The sequence below is a fragment of the Cyprinodon tularosa genome, unplaced genomic scaffold (assembly GCF_016077235.1).
Source record: "Cyprinodon tularosa strain WSP-4 unplaced genomic scaffold, ASM1607723v1 ctg465, whole genome shotgun sequence".
NCBI lineage: Eukaryota > Metazoa > Chordata > Actinopteri > Cyprinodontiformes > Cyprinodontidae > Cyprinodon > Cyprinodon tularosa.
This window is the reverse complement of record NW_024039191.1, coordinates 669,104-694,060: the sequence shown is the minus strand read 5'-3', so window position 1 is coordinate 694,060 and position 24,957 is coordinate 669,104. Positions and strand designations below refer to the sequence as shown.

At 39.6% G+C, this 24,957-nt stretch overlaps 1 protein-coding gene across 1 annotated transcript in view; it reads right to left on the bottom strand.

Annotated features, from left to right (window-relative positions):
- The window catches only part of LOC119793975 (microtubule-associated protein 1B-like), a 96,366-nt gene extending 84,421 nt beyond the window's left edge, over nucleotides 1-11,945 (bottom strand). Inside the window, exons 1-2 of the mRNA XM_038301309.1 lie at nucleotides 11,661-11,945; nucleotides 3,697-3,798 (exon numbers count right to left, since the gene is read on the bottom strand). Coding sequence (XP_038157237.1) covers nucleotides 3,697-3,798; nucleotides 11,661-11,919 — 361 coding nt within the window. The 5' untranslated portion in view covers nucleotides 11,920-11,945. The remainder of the gene's footprint in view (nucleotides 1-3,696; nucleotides 3,799-11,660) is intronic.
- Nucleotides 11,946-24,957: the final 13,012 nt, after the last annotated feature.

Here is a 24,957-nt window from a genome sequence, read left to right as displayed (position 1 = left end):
CCACCAGCCTGTTTAGCCTACCACCAGCCTGGAGTGTTTAGCCTACCAACAGCCTGTTTAGCCTACCACCAGCCTGGCGTGTTTAGCCTAGCACCAGCCTGCTTAACCTACCACCAGCCTGTTTAGCCTACCACCAGCCTGTCCTGTTTAGCCTACCACCAGCCTGTTTAACCTACCACCAGCCTGGCGTGTTTAGCCTACCACCAGCCTGTTTAACCTAGCACCAGCCTGTTTAACCTACCATCAGCTTGTTTAACCTACCACCAGCCTGGCGTGCTTAGCCTACCACCAGCCTGTTTAACCTACCATCAGCTTGTTTAACCTACCACCAGCATGGCGTGTTTAGCCTACCACCAGCCTGGCGTGTTTAGCCTAGCACCAGCCTGCTTAACCTACCACCAGCCTGTTTAGCCTACCACCAGCCTGGAGTGTTTAGCCTACCAACAGCCTGTTTAGCCTACCACCAGCCTGGCGTGTTTAGCCTAGCACCAGCCTGCTTAACCTACCACCAGCATGTTTAGCCTACCACCGGCCTGTCCTGTTTAGCCTACCACCAGCCTGTCCTGTTTAACCCACCACCAGCCTGTTTAGCCTACCACCAGCCTGTCCTGTTTAGCCTACCACCAGCCTGTCCTGTTTAGCCTACCACCAGCCTGTTTAACCTACCACCAGCCTGGCGTGTTTAGCCTACCACCAGCCTGTTTAACCTAGCACCAGCCTGTTTAACCTACCATCAGCTTGTTTAACCTACCACCAGCCTGGCGTGTTTAGCCTACCACCAGCCTGTTTAACCTACCATCAGCTTGTTTAACCTACCACCAGCCTGGCGTGTTTAGCCTACCACCAGCCTGGCGTGTTTAGCCTAGCCACCAGCCTGTTCAACATAGCTTAGCATCTGCTGCTCTGTCGCTGTGATTATGTTGGCTCTGGAAACAATTGCTGCTGGACAGAAATGAAGGGGGGAGTCCTTCATTGTGTGCAGACATTGTTGATTTTATATGCGGGTCCATACATTACAATATTCTGATATGGGACCAATTTCCAAATTCAATATCGAATTGGGACATCCCTAAAAGAATGCCAATGTTTGTGTTGGTAGCTAGTAGTAGTACACAATAGAGTACATTGGCTCACTCTATATTAAGAAAAGACATTGTCTGTAAACAGGTTAGAACATCGTATTGCTAGCGTTGTTCAGCCTTTAAACAAACACCCTGTTGTGAAGCAAGTACAGACAGATACTGGTATAGAGTATGAATGTTGATATCCATATGCTGCTGCCTATCAAAATAATTTAGTATAATTAGGATTTCATTTTTGTTTTTTCAAAATCCATGTTGACCTTTTTTTTAACCCACTCTTTATTAGCCTTTGCACTAGTTATTTAAGCTTAAACACAGTCTGGAAATTAAACACTTGACACTGTTTAGAGTTAAACCTACCTCCAAACCCTGTTTTAAACAGTTTCCAGGACTAGATTTGTCCATATCTGCCTTTCACTTACATTTTTAGGAAAAATAAACCAAGTCGAATTGTTTATGACTGGGCTCTTTTTAGCTTTTTTGGGTCTACAAGTAAGTTCAGAATTAGATCAGAGCATGTAGGCCAATTGGGCAAAACAGGACATCATGCAAACAACATCAGTTTAAAAAAATCATGTTTTGATGCTGATTTGTTTTAGTCAGTCCAAATCCTTCAATAAACAGTATTTCAGCCATGCCTTTGTTTCTCATGTCAGCTTTAAATGTATATTTTATGCATTATATAATGACACATGACATTACTCTTTTTGCTCTCTGTATGTCTCAAGATGTGTAAGAAAATGCTTTGTCATTTTGTGCTAACTGCAGCTTCTGCATAGTAATGTCTTTCCAGAGCTGTTCGAATCAGACACAAGCTTGTCTATTGATACTCCTCTGCGTGTGTGTTTGTGTGAGGCAGAGATCTGACGGACGATAAAAGAATATTTAGTATTTACAAGGTGAGCTCTTGATTTATTCTATCCTGTAGACAAAAAGGACACACCCACAGCCAGGGCTCACTCTGCAAGAAAACTATTGTTTTCCTTCTCTTTCAATCATGTTTTTGTTCTATTTTTAACTGATAATTGTGTTATATCTGATAATTTGACAAGTTTGCAGGCTTCACTTGTTCCTGCTTGGATATATTAGCGCGTGCTGTCACCTCTTAATTTACCTCATAAACTGCTAATCAATACATAAACCAAGGTGATGAGGCCGTGGTATCACTTTCTCTATCACTGCCTCCAGTTTTAAAGATATTAAAATCCTAGCTCAGTGACCATCAAGCTGCTAATTCCCTGGGGCATTAATTTCTTCTCCAGAAATAATGTGAGGCAAAATAACTCAGACAACAAGCACTAGTCCTGTTTTAGCATGTTCAACAACCACAAACTCCAATGTATTTTATCAGGACTAAACTCAATATAGTGCCCAAGTGGGAGGTTGAAAAAAAGGACAAATCGTTTACAGATGTTTTTGGAAAACAAAAAGACAAAAGCTGACGTTTTTTATGTGTAAATTAACATTGGAAAACAAAAGCGTTTCTGTGAAGGATTCAGAAACAGCTTTAAACATGTTTAATAGAGCCCTGTTGATTCCATCAAATAGGAAGACTGTGGGACAAATATTACTCAGAAAATCAAGTGTGTTACGTTTCCAGTGCTGGTGTTACCCATTGAAAGTATGCTCTTAAATCAACACTTGATTGACCTAATTCAGCTATGGGAGTGTTAGTTCCTTGAATGAATTGGTGTTTATCCGCATAGTTCAATTTAGACAACTCTGTCAAGCGTGGATTTTATAATATACAGAAGAATTCTCCCAAAATGCCAACCTATCTACCAGCAGATCTCTTAAAACACACTGGCTAACAATAACACCAGAGGTCTTAGCAGTTGTGGCATAGAAGGCAGAATCTCTTTATGCAACTGAGGGATGCGGGTTTGAATCTATTGCAGTTTTTTTCTTTTGCCCACACCTGCCCATTATTGCTTAAGTGTTGATGGTGTTCAGACTTCCCTGTTTACGGCAGCTCTGCATCCGTCAGCGTGCCCCAGGGCAGCTGTGGCCACAATGTAGACAGCTTGGGATTATTTACCACTGCTATGCTAATGATATCTAGCTATATTTGTCCATGAATCCTGATAAGTCTAAACACTAATTTGTGGTGTTAAAGGGGAACGCTGTTTTTTTTTACATTGGGCCCTTGATTTTATGTTATTACATCATGTTCTACTCACACATAGGAGTTTTGTGTCATTTGGAGCTGTTCTGAAGATATTCCGTTAGGTTATCTAAGAATAAATTGTGAACAGTTTAGTTTGTTATATCCAAGTAACCTAGGTTATATCCAAGTAATGTCCTCCTATTGGCAACGACTTGAAGGCACAAACTAAACTGTTAATAATTTATTCTTTATGGTACGCCAGCATTCATAACATGTCGGCGAATCACTGTCCCCCAGACATCCACAGTTATATTTTTTATATTTATATCTTTTAAAAACAAAGCGTGTGTATATAATAAAATGCACCTAGATTTTGGTGGTCAACCAAACAAAGAAATACTTTTGCAAACAACTCTACATTAGCTTTAAATTAGGTCTGGAAGCCATTATTAAAGGAGGTGATTTTCACCAACTTCCCAGCTTACAGGTGGGCCACATCCAACTGACCTTTGACAGTGGAGGAGAATTGGGCCGAGTGGCGAGTTATAAACAGCTGCAGCTGCTGATCAAGGTCACAGCACTTCAAATCGACATCCCAGGATCGGATTCCTGCAAGGGAGGCAAAGAAAAGACCTCTTTAGGAAAAACCAAGCAATGAAAGACAGACATGAAAAATAATGATTAAAAAAAAAAACATTCCTGGGTGGTTTTTTTTAAGCATCCTGAGTAAAAGTTACATGCTAGCTATCAAAGACGCTTCCTTTAGGTGTTTTTTATACGCATGAAGTAACCTTTCACCATCCGTTGCTGCAGCTTTCTAACCATACTCCATCTTTTTCCTTCTGCTGCCTTAATTGTTAATAATTTCACAGTCCATACAAGACAATACTGCAGTAAATTAGAAATATTAGTGTTTTTTGTAGATATTGTTACTGTTTTTACCAGTGTTGCACTGATACTGATACCAGTATCGAGCAGGCCCCCGATCCAGCACTAAAATGGTGGTATTGGTATCGGCCAGAGATGGGAAGTAACGAAGTACAAATATTTCGTTACTGTACTCAAGTAGATTTTTCTGATATTTTTACTTTACTTTACTACTTATTTTTATGGCGACTTTTTACTTCTACTCCTTACATTTTTACACAAATATCTGTACTTTCTACTCCTTACATTTTTAAAAATTGGCTCGTTACTTTAGTTTTGAATCATTTCAATGGAGTTACCGTTATTATTTTTCACGTCATCAATACCAAATTAAATCTAATTGGATGGGAATCTACGTTGCATTTGACGCACCACTACAAGATGAATCGACAGATTCGGCGGTATTCATTTGCAGCAAATCATTGCAGCTTGGTAGCGGTGGCGTTAGCATAGTAGTATGGACGACGAGATGATTGAAAATGAACACAACAGAGATCTAGTCCTATTGGCAGACATCCATTTAAAATGTAGGCAAAGGCATGAAAAAAGTGGTTTCTATTTTTACTTTTATACCTTAAGTAAATTTACAAGCTTGTACTTTGTTACTTTTACTTGAGTAAAGAAGTTTAATCAGTACTTCCACTTTTACCAGAGTATTTTTTAACACAAGTATCTGTACTTTTACTCAAGTACGGAAAGTTAGTACTTTTGCCATCTCTGGTATCGGCGAGTACCAACAAATAGGGCACCGGTACCATTTTGAGAACCAAAAGTTTATTGTCACCCATTCCAGGTAGGCAATAAAAAGTTCTACTGGATTCACTTTGTATTGGTCTTTTTCTTGCTTTACAAAGGTAGACAGCAGCTTGACAAAGCCATGATGACAATTATTTTACATCCAGGTAGTATGCAGTTATTATTTTATAAACACACACACATAGATTTCAAACAGATGGTATCTTTATGGTATCGGCCAATACTGCACAGCCAGGTATCGGGTATCGGTATCGGGGACAAAAAATGGCATCTAGTTTCTACTTTTTTTTTATTTCTTTCATCAACCCCCTTTTCCGATTACTTGACAAATTTAACTTGCTTGATAAATTGTTTGATCAAACTATCATATAGAGTTCAATGTGGCATTTACATGCTTTATAATCTATTTCAAAATTTAGAGCTAAAACCATATGTTTGCTCCACAAATCGCTCCACTGCTGCTGCTGTTCCTTTATGGTACTCTGCCACAACTCTTACACTTTAATTTAGTACCCATTATAGGTCATAACAGTAATTGTTTGGTACCATGGTCGTCAATGTTACTGGGTCCACTTCAACCGCCCTTTTTGAATTGGAACCTTTAATGAAGTGGAGCTTAAGATCTGCTTCATTGAAGCAGATTCCTTCAGTGAAACCTCTTGTGAGTGGCGTTTTAGCACATAGCACCGCCCAAGAGGTTTCTGTAAAAATCTACAGTTAGTGTAGATTTTCTGGTAATGTTCAGAGTCTATTTCTGACTTATTGTTACAGTAGCAACAATTCAAAATGGCCTTTCCCAGTCAAATGCCAGCCGAATGGCGGCCCACTTCCCCCAAACTCCCAGAAAGATCCCCTCCAACTTCCAGCCACCGGCCTTCTCATGTGCGTGGATATTTTTTTGCTCTGACTCCACCCTTTCATCACAGTGAATCACAGTGTCTGACTAGGAGATGACGCTCTCTTTTTATCTTTATGTCCACAAATCAGAAAGAATATTTAATACAAAGATTGATTATATACTATAGTATATAGATATACTATACTTTTTTATACTGCGAGATCAATAAAGAAAAGCAATCAATCAGTCAATTAATTAATCCAATCATTGGTCAATTTCCATCTTTTTTTTTAAAAAAAGGGTCAATGAAAATCATGTTAACCAACAGACCTATGACCCCCCAAAAAAACTGAAAACATTGAATTATATCTAACACCGAACAAAATCCTTTTGGAAAAAATTTATCTTTGATAACGTCTATTCGTCCACTTTTACTTATCTATTGGCAATGGCTTTTAAAGATATCCATTTGTGCATGATGCCCAGGAAATGTGTTAATGTTAAAATAAATCACATACGGCAAGCGTTTCATAATAATAACTAATAGTATTTACTTCATCATTTTTGAGAATGAAAACAATTTTTGCAGAGGTAGGATCAATATAATGATTCACAAAACAGGCTCAAATTGGAAGGCAACCAGACTTTTGCAGCTTTAGCAACAAATCCAGTAAACATTTATTTTGCATTCACAATGCTATCCTGGAAAAATTCTCAGAATACTTTTACTCTCTTCTTATGACTTTTCAGAGAAAAAAAAAACACTTTCTTTGTTTCCACGTTTTCTTATTGTGCATGTGAGAGTAGAACAGAGAAAATACATAAAGGACTAACAGGGCCCCATAATCTAACTGGAAATCCTTTGTATGCAACCAGAGGAGCTACTGGGGTAGAAATTTGCAAAGTCACAGTACGTGACTAGGCTGCTTTAAAGGCAACTCTGGGGACTGTAAATGTCTAATTTGAGTTTTAAAGCTTAAAAAGTAGGACTATATTTCCAAGATAATTCCTTCCCATCAGAAAGCTTCACCTCATGTTTTCTCTGAAAGCATACATGTTTAAGATAAAAAGCTGATGCCTCATCACAAGAAAATCAATCAAGTTAGAGTTCAAGTTACCAAGTTAGATGGTGACATAATATCAGCATTACGTATATCTGATTACCCTGTTTACCACATCATCCAGACTGTGAGTATGATAACATAAGAAATGACTGAGAGCTATGCACACCGACTATGTTACACAGGGGAACCTGACAGATTTCATCCAGCTCCAAACATTTATCCCTTCAAAAATAGTCCACTTCAAAAACGGCAAACATTTTAAAGGGGAAAAAATGTTTTAAAATCTTCTAAGTCTGAGATAGAAACTTTGCCCTTTGATGTACAGGCCTTTCATCTGTGGGTAACAGCGTGCATCTAGTTATAAAACATCTTCACCCAAAGCAGAATGAGGTGGGAAAAAGTCACAGTTTCACATCATCACATATGCTGATGGAGCTGCTTTCATCTCCCTAACATTACAGCTCACATTGTGGTTCCTTCCATTTCCCTGTGAAAACACCACACGTGTATGAGGCTGATGGATATTCACCTTTTCTCATCTGGTTTGATCAAAATTAAACGGAATACTGATGGCCTTAGAGGGTGTTGTTGAGAACGGAAAGTTCAGCCTGTTCCCAAATGTAGAAAGATGTTCACATTATTAAAAATGGTATCAGACACAAACTTTTAAATGAAGCGTTTTTGGTTTTATATTAGTGAAAATGTAACGATGAATTAGCTTATGTCCCCGAATAATGAGTTGACTTTGTTTTTTAGTGTCTTGCAGAGAAAAGGCTCTAGTTCATGTTCAGACCCCGGGTCTAGAGTCTGCACGTTCTCCCTGTTGGTTTTCTGGATAGTTTTGTTCCCTCTTTGACTGAATGACTGTGAGGTAAAGTTAATTTCTAAACTACTTATGTAATGAAAGGCCTTTTTTTGTGAAGAACCAAACAGCATATAAAATATTTCACTCTTTTTTTGCAAAACGTTCCAGATGTCAAACTTTGGGAAAACTAGATTGAGATGTACAGCTGGTGACAAAGGCATTCCTCCCTTTAGAAATCCACAGATAGCAGATTTTTCAGGCCGATGCTGGTTAAATTACTATGGCATCATTTAACTGATCTCTGATATGTGCTGCTGATTTTTTGTCCGATTCTTAGAGCCAGTGTCGCTTTTTACCCCTCTATGTACTTGATGAAAATCCCATAATATTAAGCAATATGATGTAACTAACAAAAAACAAATAGTAATTACTGAAACTATGAGGAAACTTTGGAAAGCAAATGAGGAAACTGCATTGCATGCACTTCAAGTGATCTTAAAGCATGGCTGCTGATTGCACCAATGCAGACTTTTCTTACTAGGCCCTCTTTTGTTTAGAGGAACATTTTTGGGCCCCTCCACTCTCTAAACATGCTCCAATCTTCTTAAAAGTTGAACAAAGGTCAACAGTATATCAAATATTGCAGTTAAATAAATTTTGCAATAAAATAAACTACAATCAACTTTAAATCTCTAGCTATTTGTTTCAATTTATAACTGTTCCAACAGCTCTATCAACAGATAAATAAATAAATAAATAAATAAATAAATAAATAAATAAATAAATAAATAAATAAATAAATAAATAAATAAATAAATAAATAAATAAATAGAGAACTCTCAAACTGGGAATATACTCAATAATTTCTACCACTCTTTGTTGCATTTTCACTGTTCCACCCCTAAGGGTGGAACACCTCCAAGTTTTAGAACCTTTATGTATTCACATATCTGCAAATACCCACAGAAAAAAAATGGAACACTTGAATTGGCCTAATATTTCAGCTCTAAATCCATTTAGACATTCTTTAAATTTATCCCTATTTCAACCTTCTTCAGTGTATTTTATTGTGTTTTTATAACAGATCAACACAACGTGTCACATAGCTCTGAAGTGGAAGGAATATTAAGATATGTTTTTTTAGTTTTGATTGAATTAAAGAATAAAGAGCACAACTGCATATTCATATAAGTTCAGTTTATTTATATAGCTCCACTCACAACACATATTATCTTAAGGCACTCTATAGCAACTATTTAACCAGATCATACAGTCAGATTGGTTAAAAATATTCTGTCTATAGAAAACTACCGACTATCTATACAGTATGCCTAGCTGTGTGTTTCCTGGACGGGCCGCCTTTTACAGCTGCTTTTTGTATCTCTGCTTCTGTCCCCTTGAACCCCAGTCAGCCTTAGCAGATGGCCGCTCACACTGAGCCTGGTTCTCCTGGAGGTTTCTTCCTGTTAAAAGGGAGTTTTTCCTCTCCACTGTTGCTACAAGCATGCTTAGTGTGCAGAATTGCTGAAGAGTCAATGAGTCAATGCAATCAGCTGGTTTTCCTTAGATAGAAAACTTTGTATCAATTTGACTGTCTGATCTGGTGAACTGGAAAGTGCTATAAAGTATAAAACTGAATATTTTCACTCTCAGACTGTGAATTGGCGCTATAGAAATAAAGTGAATAGAATTAAACTTTAACAGATTATTCTTGTCAAACAGGTATAAACGTTTTAGATCTATTGTCTGTATTCAAATTTAAGCCCACAGATGGTTGAACAGCCCTGAGCAGCTGCTAGTTCACCTATATTTTATACCGGTTTCTGAAGCATCTGAAATAGGAACATTTAAGAAATTATCCAAAGCAAAAACAGGCAGGTGATTTAAAATAAAATAAAATAAAATAACTGCCATATCTTTCTAACAGAAAGCTATACAACAAAGCTATTCAACTGACAACTGGACATCAAATCAAATCTACTGTATGCAGATATGAACACTTTGGCAAATCCAACACAGAAGTGAGGGAGAATAACCTGATGACTCTGCAGAGGCATAACAGGCGTAATACGGACGTAATGACAGGTCACTGAAAACAGCAGCCGCCTGAAACTATCCAACAAGCAGGCTGGGTGTGAAGCCCCGACCCGAGCCCCACACACAGCAGCACAACTGTCAGCTCCCAGGGGTTGGAACAGTAACAGCAGGTCAGAGGGGGTGAAGGGAGTCGATGCAGCGTTCGCCCCGTCATCCTAAACCCTAATCTGGACGAACAACAATTAGCCTTTGATAACGGCTCTCCGGGAAATTGCTGACAGGCTTTCTACTGAAAATAGAAGTGTTGAGGCTGATCCAAAGACGACCAAATGAAAAATCTGCAGGCTGCAGATTTTCAGCTCCAATATTTAGCTTGTGTTATGTTGTTAAACTGAGCCCCATTAACTTCACAGCAAGAATACATAATGTTACATAGAAACAGAAAGAAATTTGGTTTTATCTCTCTGAACTGTATTTCTGCAGCAATCAGGTGCTTTAGAGCTACAACCCTGACTTTTCTGCACAATCAAGCAAACTTCCTTTAAGAAAATTATAAACATCCATGAGATCTCCGCCAGCAAAACCAGTGGCATCACAAGAGGCTTAAAGTAACTGTATTTTCTTGCTTCAAATATCTTCAAATATCTTCCTACTAAGGAGTTTACTTGTATTCTGAACAGCTTCAGCAAAAACTTATGAGCTTTATGCAGACCTGCTGCATTAAGTGCTAGCTCTGCTAGTACAAAAAAACCAGAAAGGCTGACATAGAACCAGCCCCATGCAAGCAGTTATTACTGCAGCTCCAGTTCATCATTTTAGTCTCCATGGTGGTTCTAGAGTCAATTTACCAGGGGAGTCAGTGTTGTTCATGGGGGGAACAGACCAAAAACATGCATAACAATCAGGGCAAGAGAACCTCATTTAGTATATTAAGTGAACCATAAAGTCAAGATTTAGACTCCTGATCAAACAGGTGAAAACTCAGATTCTAATTTAATACGGCTGAAGCTAGCTGAATGTTTTTTTCTAAATTAAAATCAAATGTAAGGGTGAATTATTGAATTGGTCCAATTAATAAATCATTGCAATCTCTTTTCTCTTGCATATCATCATAAAAAATTTATTTAATATTACACTGCAATAACTGATCTAAAAAAGTAACAATTTCTTAAAATATGTGTATTTTAAGGAGAACATGAAAATTTTTGCTCTCAAAATTAAATAATTAGACTTTATGCACTTAAAAAAAGATAATGGATATATTTTTTCTTCTTTTAAACATGTTTTCTTATTCCTCCTGCAAGGGATATTACACTTTAAGAAAAATAATGACTTAAGGACCAGTTTTATAGATGCTCTGGCCCCTGTTAGCCCCTGTCTAGAAGCACCCATGAGCAAAGGGAACATGTGGGAAAGAAATCCCAATTAGCAATAGCCAGTACTAGCTGTCAGCAGGAGGTTTTGCTATGGTAAGATTGGTGAGTTTGGTGGAAGACATTTCTTGAAGCAATTTCCTCTCAGAGGTCTAAGAGTATTAGATCAATTGGGTTTCGGGGGCGTTGTCAACCTGACTGAGTCTGCTATGAATTGCTGTAGTAAAAAAACAAAACTTCCTACATCAGCAAAGAATGGAAATAAGCAGAAGCCCCATCTTATGTTGTGAAACATCAGCTTAAATCCATTTTTTTATATTATTTTACTATTTCTAGATAAGCTTTTACTAATCAGAGCTTTTTTTCTTGTATCAGTCATTCAGAGAGGATAGTAAACTTCATCTTTAGGGTAAATTCAGAAATAATTTGCTCTGTTTACAGGCTGGAACAAGCCGCTCTGCATTTGGCCCCATGGTGCAATGCTGCAGCAACTGCCTCTGTCTCTCAGTGCCATCCTGCTCAATGCGTCAAAACCTGCTCTCTCCTGCTGATGTCTGCACGTCCAAACCTTTCCCTCTTTACTTTCTCATTCCTAACTGTGCGACAGGTAATCCGAGCGGCCAAACAAGCGATAAAAGCGACTTTGAATGTCGGCTTGTCCCACCACTCACCCCGCTCGATCTGCGCTCTGGCGCTGTCCAGCTGCTGCTCCGTGCCGATCTGCCCGATCACTACCAGCATGTAGTAGCTGCTCCGGTTGAACGGCAGCCCGGGTCGCTGTCTGCCTCCTCTCCGGCGGTGATGCAGCCTTTCCTCGAACCCCGGAGCTCCGGAGTCTTCGTCTTCTTCCACCACCGGGAGCGCACCTCGCATTGGTATCTCCATGGCAACAGCCTCCGGACCCGACGCCGGGCCTGACTCCATCGCCATGACAACTACCGGACGGTGTGTGTGAGGAGGGCGGCGCGTGGAGGGCTGAGGGAGGGGTGAGGAGGGCTGTGTGGACAGTTGCAGAGAGGAGAGGTTGGATATTTCAAATCAGCATTATGAGCAACAAAGCTTTGAACAACAGAGTATGGCTGAATGTGTTGAGGAAACACTTCATATAGTTGAATGATGTAAAATTATATCAAATAACTACATAGTCCTATGAACTTGTTTAACTTTGTGAAGCTAGGTACAAAATAACAGTTCAAGGTATAAAGGTATATTCAATTCAATTTAGTTAATTAATATAGCGTAATCTCAAGGCACTTTACAAAGATTCATTTAAACCAGATCATACAGTCAAACTGATCCAAAGTTTTCTAAGGAAAACCAGTTAATTGCTTTGACTTATTGACTTGACTAAAAGCATGCTTGTAGTGACAGTGGAGAGGAAAATCTCCCTTTAAGAGGAAAACCCCCCCCCCCCCCCCCCCATCTAAAATGGCAAAAAATAAAAAAGTACCCCTTTGGCACCCAGTATTCTGGCGAGACAGACAATGGGAAGTTCCAAAACGTTAATTAACCCAAATCACAAAACGCAGAGCTGTGGACCTGCAGAGGCTGCGAAGGAAGGTGGGGCACCACCCATCACTGGCACTCTGGTTTAAAGGTTCAGTCCATCTTCTCCTAGCAAGGTAAGATCAAGCTGATTGACTGCCTAACGAGATGCAGCAGGAGCCGCCCAGAGTGAGCAGGAAGGAATCCGAGCCAGGTCAGGCAAACAGCTCAGAACAGGACAGTTCTGAGATCCAGGAGTCTGCAACCTGGCCAGGGGTTCCAATCTGAAACAGAATAGACAGATCCAGGGCTCCAGGAATCCACAGAGCATTCTGGCAGGTTCAGGGTTCCATGAGTCCAGCAGAGAGCTCAGGCAGACACAATCAGATGGAAACAGGCAGGTTCAGCAGTTGAGGGTTAGAAACATGACACAACACCTGGAAAACTGTGGAACTTTAAACCGGCCAAAACAGGAAAAAGGCTCGCTCAACAGGCAAGAGCCAGGACAAAATAAGAAAATGATAGGTCAAGACAAAAAAAAAAAACCCTCTCTAACCACTGGCCTCCAAGAACGAAATCATAAATCTTGGAAAAACTCAAACTAATGAACAAACATACATCAAATATCTGGCCCCAATGAGTGAAATGAGTAATTATTTAAGCTATCAGAGCCGCGATCATGGCAAAAAGTGTGCTAAACTGCCCTCAAGTGCCCTCTTTAAAGCAAAAGCATGTGCAAAAGTTTCCTTTGGAAACCAAAACAGCAAACGTCAGTGAATCTACAACAATCAATCTGCTCATCGTGCCCGGCACTAAGATTTTTATCAGGCTCAAAAAGGACAAAGTAAACAATATCAGTTTGAACCACATTGCTTCATTTTAACATAATCATATGGTTTTGATGTGGATTTTTATACAGTAAATATATGACTACGTCCCTTCAATACGAGTTGTTTGCAACTAGTCGCAAAAAAGTCTTAAAAGAGGCAGATGGAACAGGATTAATCTTGGGTGGTTCCTCCCCCCTTGTGGCTCAACAGTTGATTAACATGTGCTAAAGTATCTTCCAGGAGCCAAACATGTGCTAAAGTACCCTTTCAGAAGGTAGAACTTTTATTAAAGTGCCGTCTCGGGAGCTAAAACGCGTGCTAAGGTGCCTCTCAGGAGCCAAAGCTGATGTGGAGTGCCCCCACGGGAGCCAAACCACGTGCTGAAGTACCCTCTCAGGAGCCAAAGCGTGTACTAAAATGTCCTCTTGGGAGGCCAAACACATGCTTAAGTGTCCTCTCTGAGACTAAAAAGCATATTAAAGTACGCTATCAGGATCCAAGAGGTGTGTTAAAGTGCCCTCTTGAGAGCCAAAACCTCTCTTGGAAGCCATAACGCGTGCTAAGGTTCCCTCTCAGGATGCAGAACCTGTGTTAAAGTGGTCTCTGGGGAGCCAAATCAAGTGGTAAAGTGTGAGGAGGGGCTATATGTGCCTTTGTCTTTCCCCTGCCCTAAAAAAAGTCTGTGCATTCCACTGCTCTTGACACAATCAAACAGTGAATCTTTGCTGTTGAAGTTACAACCTTTTCAGGGTCATGGGTAGTAAACATGATTGTAAACATGGGTTTTAACACTGTTTTTCATTACCTTTTAAACCCTTTTGAGTTATGAAATGTTTTTTTTTCATGTTATTAATGGCAACTCTTAACAGGATGGAGAAGACAAAATCACTGAAAGGAATTGTGGTGATGTTGAATTTATTGGACATATTGTATAAGTTAGCAAATACAATAAAGTGTTTGTTATAGCAGTTTTTACGTTGTTATCTTTTCTGTGTTTCAAAATGTGAGATGTGTTTAACACCAAAAATATGACTTCTGAGGCTATTCCTTTAACTTTACTACTGTGTTTTATTCAATAGGCCACCAACCTGGGCGCCCATTAATGTTAAGTTCAATGCCCATACAGGTAGGATGTCACATTAATGCTGGGATTTTATATTTGTGATACTTTAAGATGTTTATTGCCCTCCCCGGTAGGGGTGGTAAAATATCTTATTTATATACTGTTTATGACACAGCCGTACTAGCTGTGTGTTAGAACAATAGATGAAAGAGTGATTCAAGCACTAATCTTGGTCAAACAGTTATTTCTGCACATACATGGAATAAATTCACCACAACTTCTGTTCAAAATATAAAAGTTTATTACCAAAAATCATTCAGCTCAAAGTCAAACATATTTCAGTTTAACACTCTTAACTAAGACTAGTGTAACTAAACTAAACTAAACTGAACTACTATGTACAAAGAGGAGGTAAGCATGGTTGAAATTACAGTTTAAGGTGGATATTGTGTTTGAAAACCAAAGTTTATCTGGAAGAATTTGGGATATGATCAAATTAGTTTTTCACAAATTTAGTGAAATTGGAATGTTTTCAGACCAATTCACAAAGCAAACCCATGAGGTAAATAAAACATTATTTGGCCAAATAATGTCTTATTGAATGATTTGCTTAATCAAGAACCAATAACCTTTAGTTAAATGATTCTTTACCCTCTTTGAAATGGCTAGCAACGAATAGACATCAGGATTCCATGAAATGACTCGTGGTCATACTTGCTAATGGAAATGTAATGAGTATTTGAGGAACACATGAACACTAATGTTATATCAGTGTTTAAAAGCTTAGTGAAATGAAGCTTGTCCAAGCTTCAACAACAGCTCAACACATGTTTCAGTATAGCATAGCATAGCATGCAGTCCATTCTGTTAGGTCTGTCTTTACTCATCAGTAAACACATGTTGTTTGTTCTGTCCCTAATCAAGCCGGACCTGCAAACCTTTTTTGTCCATGTCCATTTGGAAAGGTTGAGTTTCATCCAGCTGCAGCTCAGCAGTCACGCCAGGCTCTCTCTGTCTTAGTGGCTCACAGCAGGGGTCCTCTTAGTCTCAGTGGTTCACACCCAGGGTAGGCCTCTCATCCTGTCTGGCTCTACAAGTTCTGAAACTCAAGAGAAAATTGTGTCGCAAAAGGTCTGTTTTACAGCAGTTTGGTTCTGAAAGGTACATGATGACTTATTTTTGGAGATCCGGGTCTTCTGGGGCCCAGATCGCCATCCTGCCGGAGATGGACCCCAGCTTCATGGGCAAGGCAAAAGAGAAAAAATCTGGTTTTCTCTGTGGTTTTGTCTGTTCTCACACAGAAGAGGGGCTGGCAAGTCACAACTCTGTGGGAGGTCCTGTGGAGGCCTTGGCTGAAAAAGGGGTGCCGCATGTGTCCCCCAGCTTTTATTTACCAAAGCTGCATGTTCTCCTCAGTTTATCATGTCAAGATGAAATATGGACACTGGTTACAAATGTCCAAAGACCATGATCATGGCATATGGCATAACAACTGGATTAGAGCATGAAACGGGCCTTGAAAGTCAGCCCGAAACCGACCCGAGTCCGAAAGAACCGGGCCCGTGCCCGGCCCGTTATGATTGACAGCTTCGTAGAGCCCGACCCGTTTGCAGCCTGACATTTTTCAATTGTGCGCATTAAGGGCTAATCTCCGTTTCACTTTTGTAACATCCATTTTGCATTCATCGCGTATAGATCGAACGTTATCACATGATAATTTATTTGCCGCGCATATAACGGTTTAAAGCCCGAGCCCGGCCCGGCCAGAATGAAATAATAAAAAGTACAGCCCGAACCCGCCCGAACCCGGCAGGACCTCTCGGGTCCCGTCGGGTTCGGGCTAATATTCCCTGCTCTAAACTGGATAGGACATAAGGTTGCAGAGGGGTCAAAAACAATTACTCATTATTCTTTACTGGCCAGGCCGTCACTTTGATGGAGACAGATGTCAAATAAACTTTTACAGTAACAAAATAAGAAGGGTAAAATAATGAGAATAAGTAATGTTACAATATGAACTTAGTTGTTTAATTATGCTATTAGCAGTCTATCTCTAGCCTTTTACCAGCTGAATAGAATAGAATGGAATAGAATAGCACAGAATGTACAGCAAAAGGAAATAGAGAATAGTAGGAATTTGTACCAATAGCAGCATGAATGTAGACGCTAATGTAGCAAATTATGCCTTTGATGGATAAAACAAAGATTAAAAAAAACTAAAAACATGCAAATAACAACAGTGTTTAAAAAAACCCTGGCTAGCGTTGCCAGATAAGTCTAATTTTCTCTACAGTTCCCCAGGGGAACCAGATCTCCAGAACCATCAAGGATAAGTCAGAACCTTTCAGAACCAAACTTCTGCAAACAGACCTTTTGCAACACATTTCTCTTGAGTTTCAGAACTTATACAGTAGAGCCAAACTGGATGAGGACCATGCCCTGGGTGTGAGACTGAGGGGACCCCTGCTGTGAGACTGAGACAAAGAACTCCTGACTGAACTGCAAAACTGGATGAAACTCAAGCTTTCCAAATGGACATGAAAAAAGGTTTGCAGGTCTGGCATGATTGGGGACAGAACAAGCAATATATCTTTTGATGATGCTAATCATATCGTGTGTTTACTGCTGAGTAAAGACAACGCTAACTGATGCTAAAGAATGGACTGCATGCTACGCTATGCTACAGGAATATGTGTTGAGCTGTTGCTAAAGCTTAGACAAGCTTTATTCACTAAGGGTTTAAACACTGATATAACATTAGTGTTCATGTGTTCCTCAAATGCTCATTACATTTCCATTACCAAGTATGACCAAGAGTCATTTAGTGGAATCCTGATGTCTATTCGCTGCTAGCTATTTCAAGGAGGTTATGAATCATTTAACTAAAGGTTATTGGTTCTTGATTAAGCAAATCATTCAATAGAAACATTATTTGGCCAAATAATGTTTTATTCACCTCATGGATTTGCATTGTGAATTGGTCTGAAAACATTCCAATTTCTTTAAAATTAGTGAAAAGCTAATTTGATCAGATCCCAGAAACTGTAATATGTTTTTAACCAGTTTCCCCTTCCTCTTTGTACATAGTAGTTAGTTTAGTTTAGTTGAGTTTATACTAGTCTTAGTTGAGAGTGTTAAACTGGAATATGTTTGACTTTGAGCTGAATGTTTTTGTTAATAAACTCTTATATTTTGAACAGAAAGTTGTGGTGAATTTATTCCATGTATGAGCAGAACTATCTGTTTAACCATTATTAGTGCTCGAAAAACTTTCATCTATTGTTCAAATACACAGTTAGTAGGACTGTGTGTCATAAACAGTATATAACAGCTGAAATAATATCTGATTAAATAAGATATTTTTCCACCCCCACAGGGGAGGACAATAAACATCTTAAAGTATCAGAAACATAAATTCCCAGCGGGCTGGGAATAGAAAAGAACAAAAAATCACAACACCATTCTGGAATCAACCGAACTCGCACACTCTTTAAACTAAATTTCTGGTGGTCTACAATATATAAGGGTGTTAAAAACTATGTTCCAGCCTATGTCCAGTGTACGTCCGCAGCAAAGCGGGTCACCAGCCTCCCAATGGTCTTCTTAGTACAGGTTTTCATCCCAAAATAATTGGCACTCTTCCTCGTCTACCGAAATGACTCCATTTGAGTCCTCTGTAGGATACCAACCTCCCCTGTTGCCATCCGACGAGCAGGACGTTGCAGTTACCTCTGACAAACACCACATTGGGTCTGACGATGGGTCTGGAACCTGATGGTTTCTGCTTTAAACCGTTCACTGGAAGCAATTCGTCCGATCGAAGAAGGATTACTGCTCCCCAATTCTCAACTGAGCAAAAGATTTGGTTATCAACATCTGACATTAGCCTAAAGGCTTCTAATCGCAAACTCTCCCAGATTAATCTGTTCATTAGAAATCTTGGCAGTCACTCTGCGGTTCACCTCAAGTTGCAAGATGATTTAACGATTCATCCTCTTTTTCACGTCTCTCTGATCAAGCCTGTGCTGTCTAGTCCTCTTTGCCCTCAACCTGCCTGAGACACTGGCACGCACCCGGCCTTCACTGCATGAGGGATTTTGGATGCTTGTCGCTGAGGAAGGGGTTTTCAGTATCTGGTCGATTGGGAGGGTTATGGACCTGAGGGAATTGGATCCCTCTTTCTTTTTTTTTGGACTCTGACCTTCTTTGGGAATTTTGGGCTTCTCTCTCTTTGCCCTTCCTCTTCTGGACAGCAAGGAGGGAGACCTTGAAGGCTGCTAATGTTAGGGTCTCTGAAGTTTTGCTGTTTTTCTGGTGTGAGTGAGCATCCTGTTACAAAGAGGATTACTGCTGGTGGCTGGACCAACCTTTTTTGCTGCACATCTGAAGACATTATCTCAATCAGGATGAAGGTGAAGGGTCATCTCTCTTTGCTGGATCATTACCCCTGATGGTATTCCAGCCAAAGATCTAAACCAGGAATATTCTTCTTGTTGGAAATTGTCTTCTTGTGAATCTCTTTTAAAGTGGACTTATTGTTATTGTTTCAGACAACCATTCAACCTCAGTTCATCTTTTGTCTTCATGGAAAAACATCTTACCTGTGTGCAGCAGTTCCCAGTCTTCATCACCTGACAGCACAAAATCTCTTGCAAGTATCAACGCTGTCGGATCTCAATCACATTCGTCTGGACAAATAGGGTACAATATGCAAAGCTAGCTGAATCAAACCCCCGCAGCTCCATGCTACCTCTCCTTCATCTCTCAAGTAATTAAATCAGAATCAGTCTGATTTCCCGCCTCAAACCAACAAGAAAGTTAATTGAATTCAATTTAATTCATATTTTTTATAGTGCCAATTCACAACACATATCATCTCAAGGCACTTTACAGTTCACCAGATCATCCAGTAAAATTGATGCAAAGCTTTCTATCTAAGGAAAACCAGTTGACACCAAGCATGTTTGTAGCAACAGTGCAAAGGAAAAACTCCCTGTTAACAGGAAGGCTCAGAGTGAGCGGCCATCTGCTGAGGCCGACTGGGGTTCAAGGAGACAGAAGTAGAGATACAGAATTCAATTAAATTCAATTCAGTTTATTTATATAGCGCCAAATTCACAACACATGTCATCTCAAGGCACTTTACAGTTCAACCAGATCATACAGTCAAATTGATACAAAGTTTTCTATCTAAGGAAAACCAGTTGATTGCATTGACTCATTGACTCAAATACAATCCCTCACACTAAGCATGCTTGTAGTGACAGTGGAGAGGAAAAACTCCCTTTTAACAGGAAGAAACCTCCAGCAGAACCAGGCTCAGTGTGAGCGGCCATCTGCCGAGGCCGACTGGGGTTCAAGGAGACAGAAGCAGAGATACAAAAAGCAGCTGTAAAAGGCGGCCCCGTCCAGGAAACACACAGCCAGGCAGACGAGCTCCAAGGCAGCTCCCATGCCAGAGGACGAAGAGAGCACATTCACTCAGTCACGGTCAGAGAAACAGGACCACACTGGAAAACAGGCTGATCTCCAACATCTATAAACAAGGGTGTTGATGGAAGCAGCACAGCTGATGTTTCTCTCCAGGATGACGTCACAGCCAAACAGGAACAGACGAGGCAAAGCTACTCTGAGGAAAAGCAGAGAGAGCAGAACGTTAGAGATTGAACTAACAGATTCTGCAGAGTGGGAGAATAGAGATAGAATGAAGCAGAATGGTGAAAAGGGGGTCCCTATGTCCTCCAGCAGTCTAAGCCTATAGCAGCATACCTATAGAGATAGCTCAGGATAACCTGAGCCACTCTAACTATAAGCTTTATCAAAGAGGAAAGTTTTAAGTCTAGCCTTAAAAGTAGACAGGGTGTCTGCCTCACGGAATAAAGCTGGTAGTTGGTTCCACAGGAGAGGAGCCTGATAACTAAAAGATCTGCCTCCCATTCTATTTTTAGAAATTCTAGGAACCACTAGTAAACCTGCAGATTGAGAGCGAAGTGCTCTGTTAGGAACATAAGGAACAATCAGATCTCTGATATCAGATGGAGCTTGGCCATTTAAGGCTTTATATGTGAGAAGGAGAATTTTAAATTCTATTCTGGATTTAACTGGAAGCCAATGAAGAGAAGCCAGGATAGGAGAGATATGATCTCTCTTTTTCATTTTCATCAGAACTCTTGGACAAGTTCAATTGACATCCTGCTGTTCTCAGTCTCCAGATTCTTGTTGCTTTTATAAATAAAACAGTTCTCCCTGTGATTCTGGATGTGGGTAAAAAAAACTAAAAACCAACATAACATAAACATTACAAAGAACCACTGTGCATGGAGCTGCTTTAGCTCAGGTTATGAACTATGAACTCCAGACTGTTACATTTTATACAGACATGAAGGAGTCAAATCTTTGTCCAAATGTATCTAATACAACCTCTCTTCAATAATACAGACAGGAAATTGTAAATGAAACCACAATGGGAAATTTTAATTACTTATGGCATTTCAGGGAAATCTGCAACAGTTTTTATTTATAAATAAATCTGGACTCCTTAGCAAGTCAATAAAAAAAACCCTCTCAGTCTTCATTTAGGAATCAGATGACGTGTCAATGTAGTTACTTCTGTGCAATCGATGCAGCGGGCTAAATGATGTGGAGTAAATTGCAGACAGAAATCACTTTGCTCTGACTTCAAATGTCTTCTCATGTACTCTGAGGATGATTTGATAAAGAAAGACAGAAAATATGCAACAGACTTAAAATAGCCTCTGCCCTCTCAGAAAATTAGCCCTGGCCGGCTTCTCTCCTGGCTGATTTGACCTTGGGGAAGTTCAGCTTCCCTGAATAAACTGAAAGCACCACAATTAGAGGATGAGGATTAGGACGTGCGGACAGCCTCCAGTTGCTCTTTGCAGGCTAGATATTTTACAATGGAATAGGAGCACAGACATATTGAGGACTTATGTTTGATTATATATACTTTTAATGCACAGAGAAAATAGGTCAGTAAAAAGCTATAATTCATCGTTTTAGTCAAATGGACATTCCACCCTGCTGCTTTAGCAAAAACTTTATACAAAGACCAAAATAAACAATCTATAAATTCCTAGTGTAGCAGTATGAAGATACCTTGTATGGATTTTCTTTTTGACAGTGAGTCAGCACTTCACTGCGTGGAGAAGCTATTCCAAAGCCCTGCTTCCATCTAGTGGTTGCAGTGAATACACGTTTACCCGGAGCTGAGGGATGATGCAACCACAGTACATCTGTAGGTTTTGCCTGAGTTACCAGAGCATACAGCACTTCATCTATTTATAAAGAGGGAAAAGGAAAATGTGCAATGGAAAAGTTATGAGGATCCATTTTGGATTTATCTTCAGCTTGGTTTAATTTAGAGGGAAATATTAATTACAGTGAGATCAGAACATAGGATTCATAATCCCAAAGTCAAAACACAGAGATCTCCTTCAAGATGACCGAATCTCTGCAATGGGGGACCTGGGGAATGGAGGATGTCCTCAGATCTATGTGATGTTCAAAAGTCTTTTGGATATGTTTAAGGCAGAAGTAGTCGACCCTGTTCCTCAGGACCTACTGCCCAACATGTTTTAGATGCGTCTTTGCTACAGCCCAAGATGGTGTCACCTTCTTTGCAGCCGTCAAGTGCAACAGAGGCCTGTAAATCAGCCATTTATCAAGGTTGGGTGTGTGGAGGCAGGTAAATGTTCAAAACATGCAGGACAGTGGGTGTTAGGTCCAGACTTAAAGAGCTCTGGTTTAGGAAAATGCAAATATAGCACACCTTTATTCTTCTCAGGTGAAAATATAGGTGATTACAATATAAAGGAAATACAGTTTATCAAATAACTTGTAAGAAAAATAACTGATGGAGTCCAATGTTGGGCTGCTCAGTTGTGAAGTGGGTAGCACTGCTGCCTTGAAGCAAGAAGGTTCCGGGTTTGATTCCTGGCCTGGAGTCTTTCTGCACAGAGTTTGCATGTTCTTCCTGTGCATGTCTGGGTTCTCTCCAGGTACTCTGGCTTCCTCCCACAGTCCAAAAATACCACTGTTAGGTTTCCTCTTATTTAGGCTTCTCTAGATTCTCCTTTGGAGTGAATGTGTCCGTGAATGGTTGTTTGTCCTGTTTGTCTCTGTGTTACCCGTCAATAGCATGGCGACCTGTCTGGGGTGGACCCCGCCCTTCACCCATATACAGGTGGCGATAGGCACCAGCACCCCTCGCGACACCAGTTGGGATAAGCATAACAGAAAAGGGATGGATGGATGGAGTCCAATGTTTACGGTGCTTTAAATGTTGCGGTAAAAGTGCAAAAATGCATTTCATTGTGATGAATTAGGTCTTAAAACACAAACTTTTACTGTTACCAGTGGATAAACAGTCTGAAAAGGGTTTGCAGGTGCTGCAGATCTTCTAATTTCATTAATGTCTTTTAACAACTCGTACATTGGTTTATGGACTAAAACCAATGTTATCATAGCAACCATATTATTATTAGTACCACTGCATAACCACAAACTGTTTTAATCGGAGGAGATACACGTATTTGCTGTGCATCTTGGCAGACTTTGCCTTTATTGTTACTGAATATCAGCTTCTTGTAAAAATCAAGCCACTGAACAGACCCCGGTGTTTCTGCTTTGATAGTACCAAAAAATATATATTTGTAATTTAAATAATAAGAGTTAATCAAAATAAGAAAAGTATCCCATGTTTTTGTTAGATTTCAAATTTATTTAGAAAAAAAATTTTTTAGAGAGTGTTTATTTTAAAATGTTACTTTTTTCATTTTTCTTTTTTTCAAAATATGTTTTTACAAACTTTATGTTTTCCTTTTTTTCAACAAATAGCCTTTTTTCAAATTGCCTTTTGCAGATACAAATGCTCCTTCTTGAGTCAAACATTGAACAGATGAATGATGTTGCCAACTTTTGTTTTTAATTCAATTCAATGAGTTTATTTATATACAGTAGCACCAATTCACAACACAAGTCATCTCAAGGCACTTTGCAGTTCACCTCAGTCGTTCCTCACTCCATCTGACTCCATCTGACAAAGAGAAATTTGAAAGAAAAAAAAAAAAGAAAAAAAAAATATATATATATATATATATTTGTAAAATCTGTTAAATAAATATTAAAGAAAACAGAATCATTAAAAAACTTTGAAAAATGACTTTAAAAAGTAAAATATAAAATCAAAAAAACATTTGAAAAACAAAATCTAAAAAAAACCCCAGCAAAGTTACTCTCAAAACATTAACAAACATTTTCATTTTTTGCAACAATAAAACTTTACTCCATAGTTTCTTACATGAAATCTACACAAATCTTTTTTATGATTTTAGGTTTAGGTTAAAAATGAACAGAGACCTCTCTCTTTCTTTATTGATATGAACATAAATATATATTATATATTGTGTGTAAACACTCTTGAATGGCAGGACTAACAGCTCCATCAGCAGTCTGTCCTCAGGCTCTCATGATTCAATACAACCCCTCCTTCCTGCTGAGCTATCGGTGCTTTCTGAGTGATGCTGGCGTCTGACCGGATCAAACAGGCTGCAGTGACGGACAGACAGAGAGCTGAACTGGCAGCCTAGGTTACGGTGCTGATCCTCCACAGACTGCCTGGGTCACAGCAGACACAGAGGTCTTAAAGCTCTGACGATGAAGGGAAGCAGTCAAAGTGGAGCGAACAGCCCAGAACCAGCAGAAACATGGCAGCTAGGCACAGTGCACCCAGAAGGGATGGACTGCACCGAACTGTTCCCATATCATTTCTATCATTCATATGAAATTATTGTCTTTCCTTCTATCATAACTTCTTTTTATGTCTGAGTCCTTCAGGTGACTCTAGTTCAAATCCAGACAGGCGGCCATGGAGGGGTTTTTCTCTGGCCGCTCCATCATACAGGCCATATTGATGGTTATCCTTCTGTCACCGCTATGGTCACCTCTGACAGTGAACATAGCGTTCTCACAGCTCAGTTTAGACGACCAACCAAGTAAGATGTAGAAAAACTTCACATCCTCTTTATTTTTTCCACCAGAACTGCTGTTCTTCACTCCATCGATCTTCCCATTGTTTCAACTTAAAAACCTCATAGCCACAGCATGATACTGCCTCCACCATGCCAGTTTATTTGCAAAACAAAAAAAATCTAAATCATTCACATTTGATGGGAGGAAATCCTCACCGTGTTTCATTGTGACAAACAGGTCCTCTGAAGATAATCCTCTCCAGGCCATTCCTTTGTTGATAAATACACCCACCTGAGCAGCGAGTAACTGCAGCTCCTCCAGACTCCTGATGTCTTGTTACTGTTTTTCTCCAGATGAATGAGCTGATGCAGCCAAGTTTGCCTCTAAGCCAAATAAAAATGCTTTGAATAATATCAGCTGAAACAAAACTCACATTATCTCTGATTGCCAGCTGTGTTCCATGGTTTTGGAGTTTTTACTAGTCTAACACATCAAATATAAATAAAACAAATGGAGTTTATGGTTAACATGTGACTGAATCAGACAAAGAGGTATGAGCAGGTTTCCAATGCATCCATAAAACAAGGATTAAGCACCAAG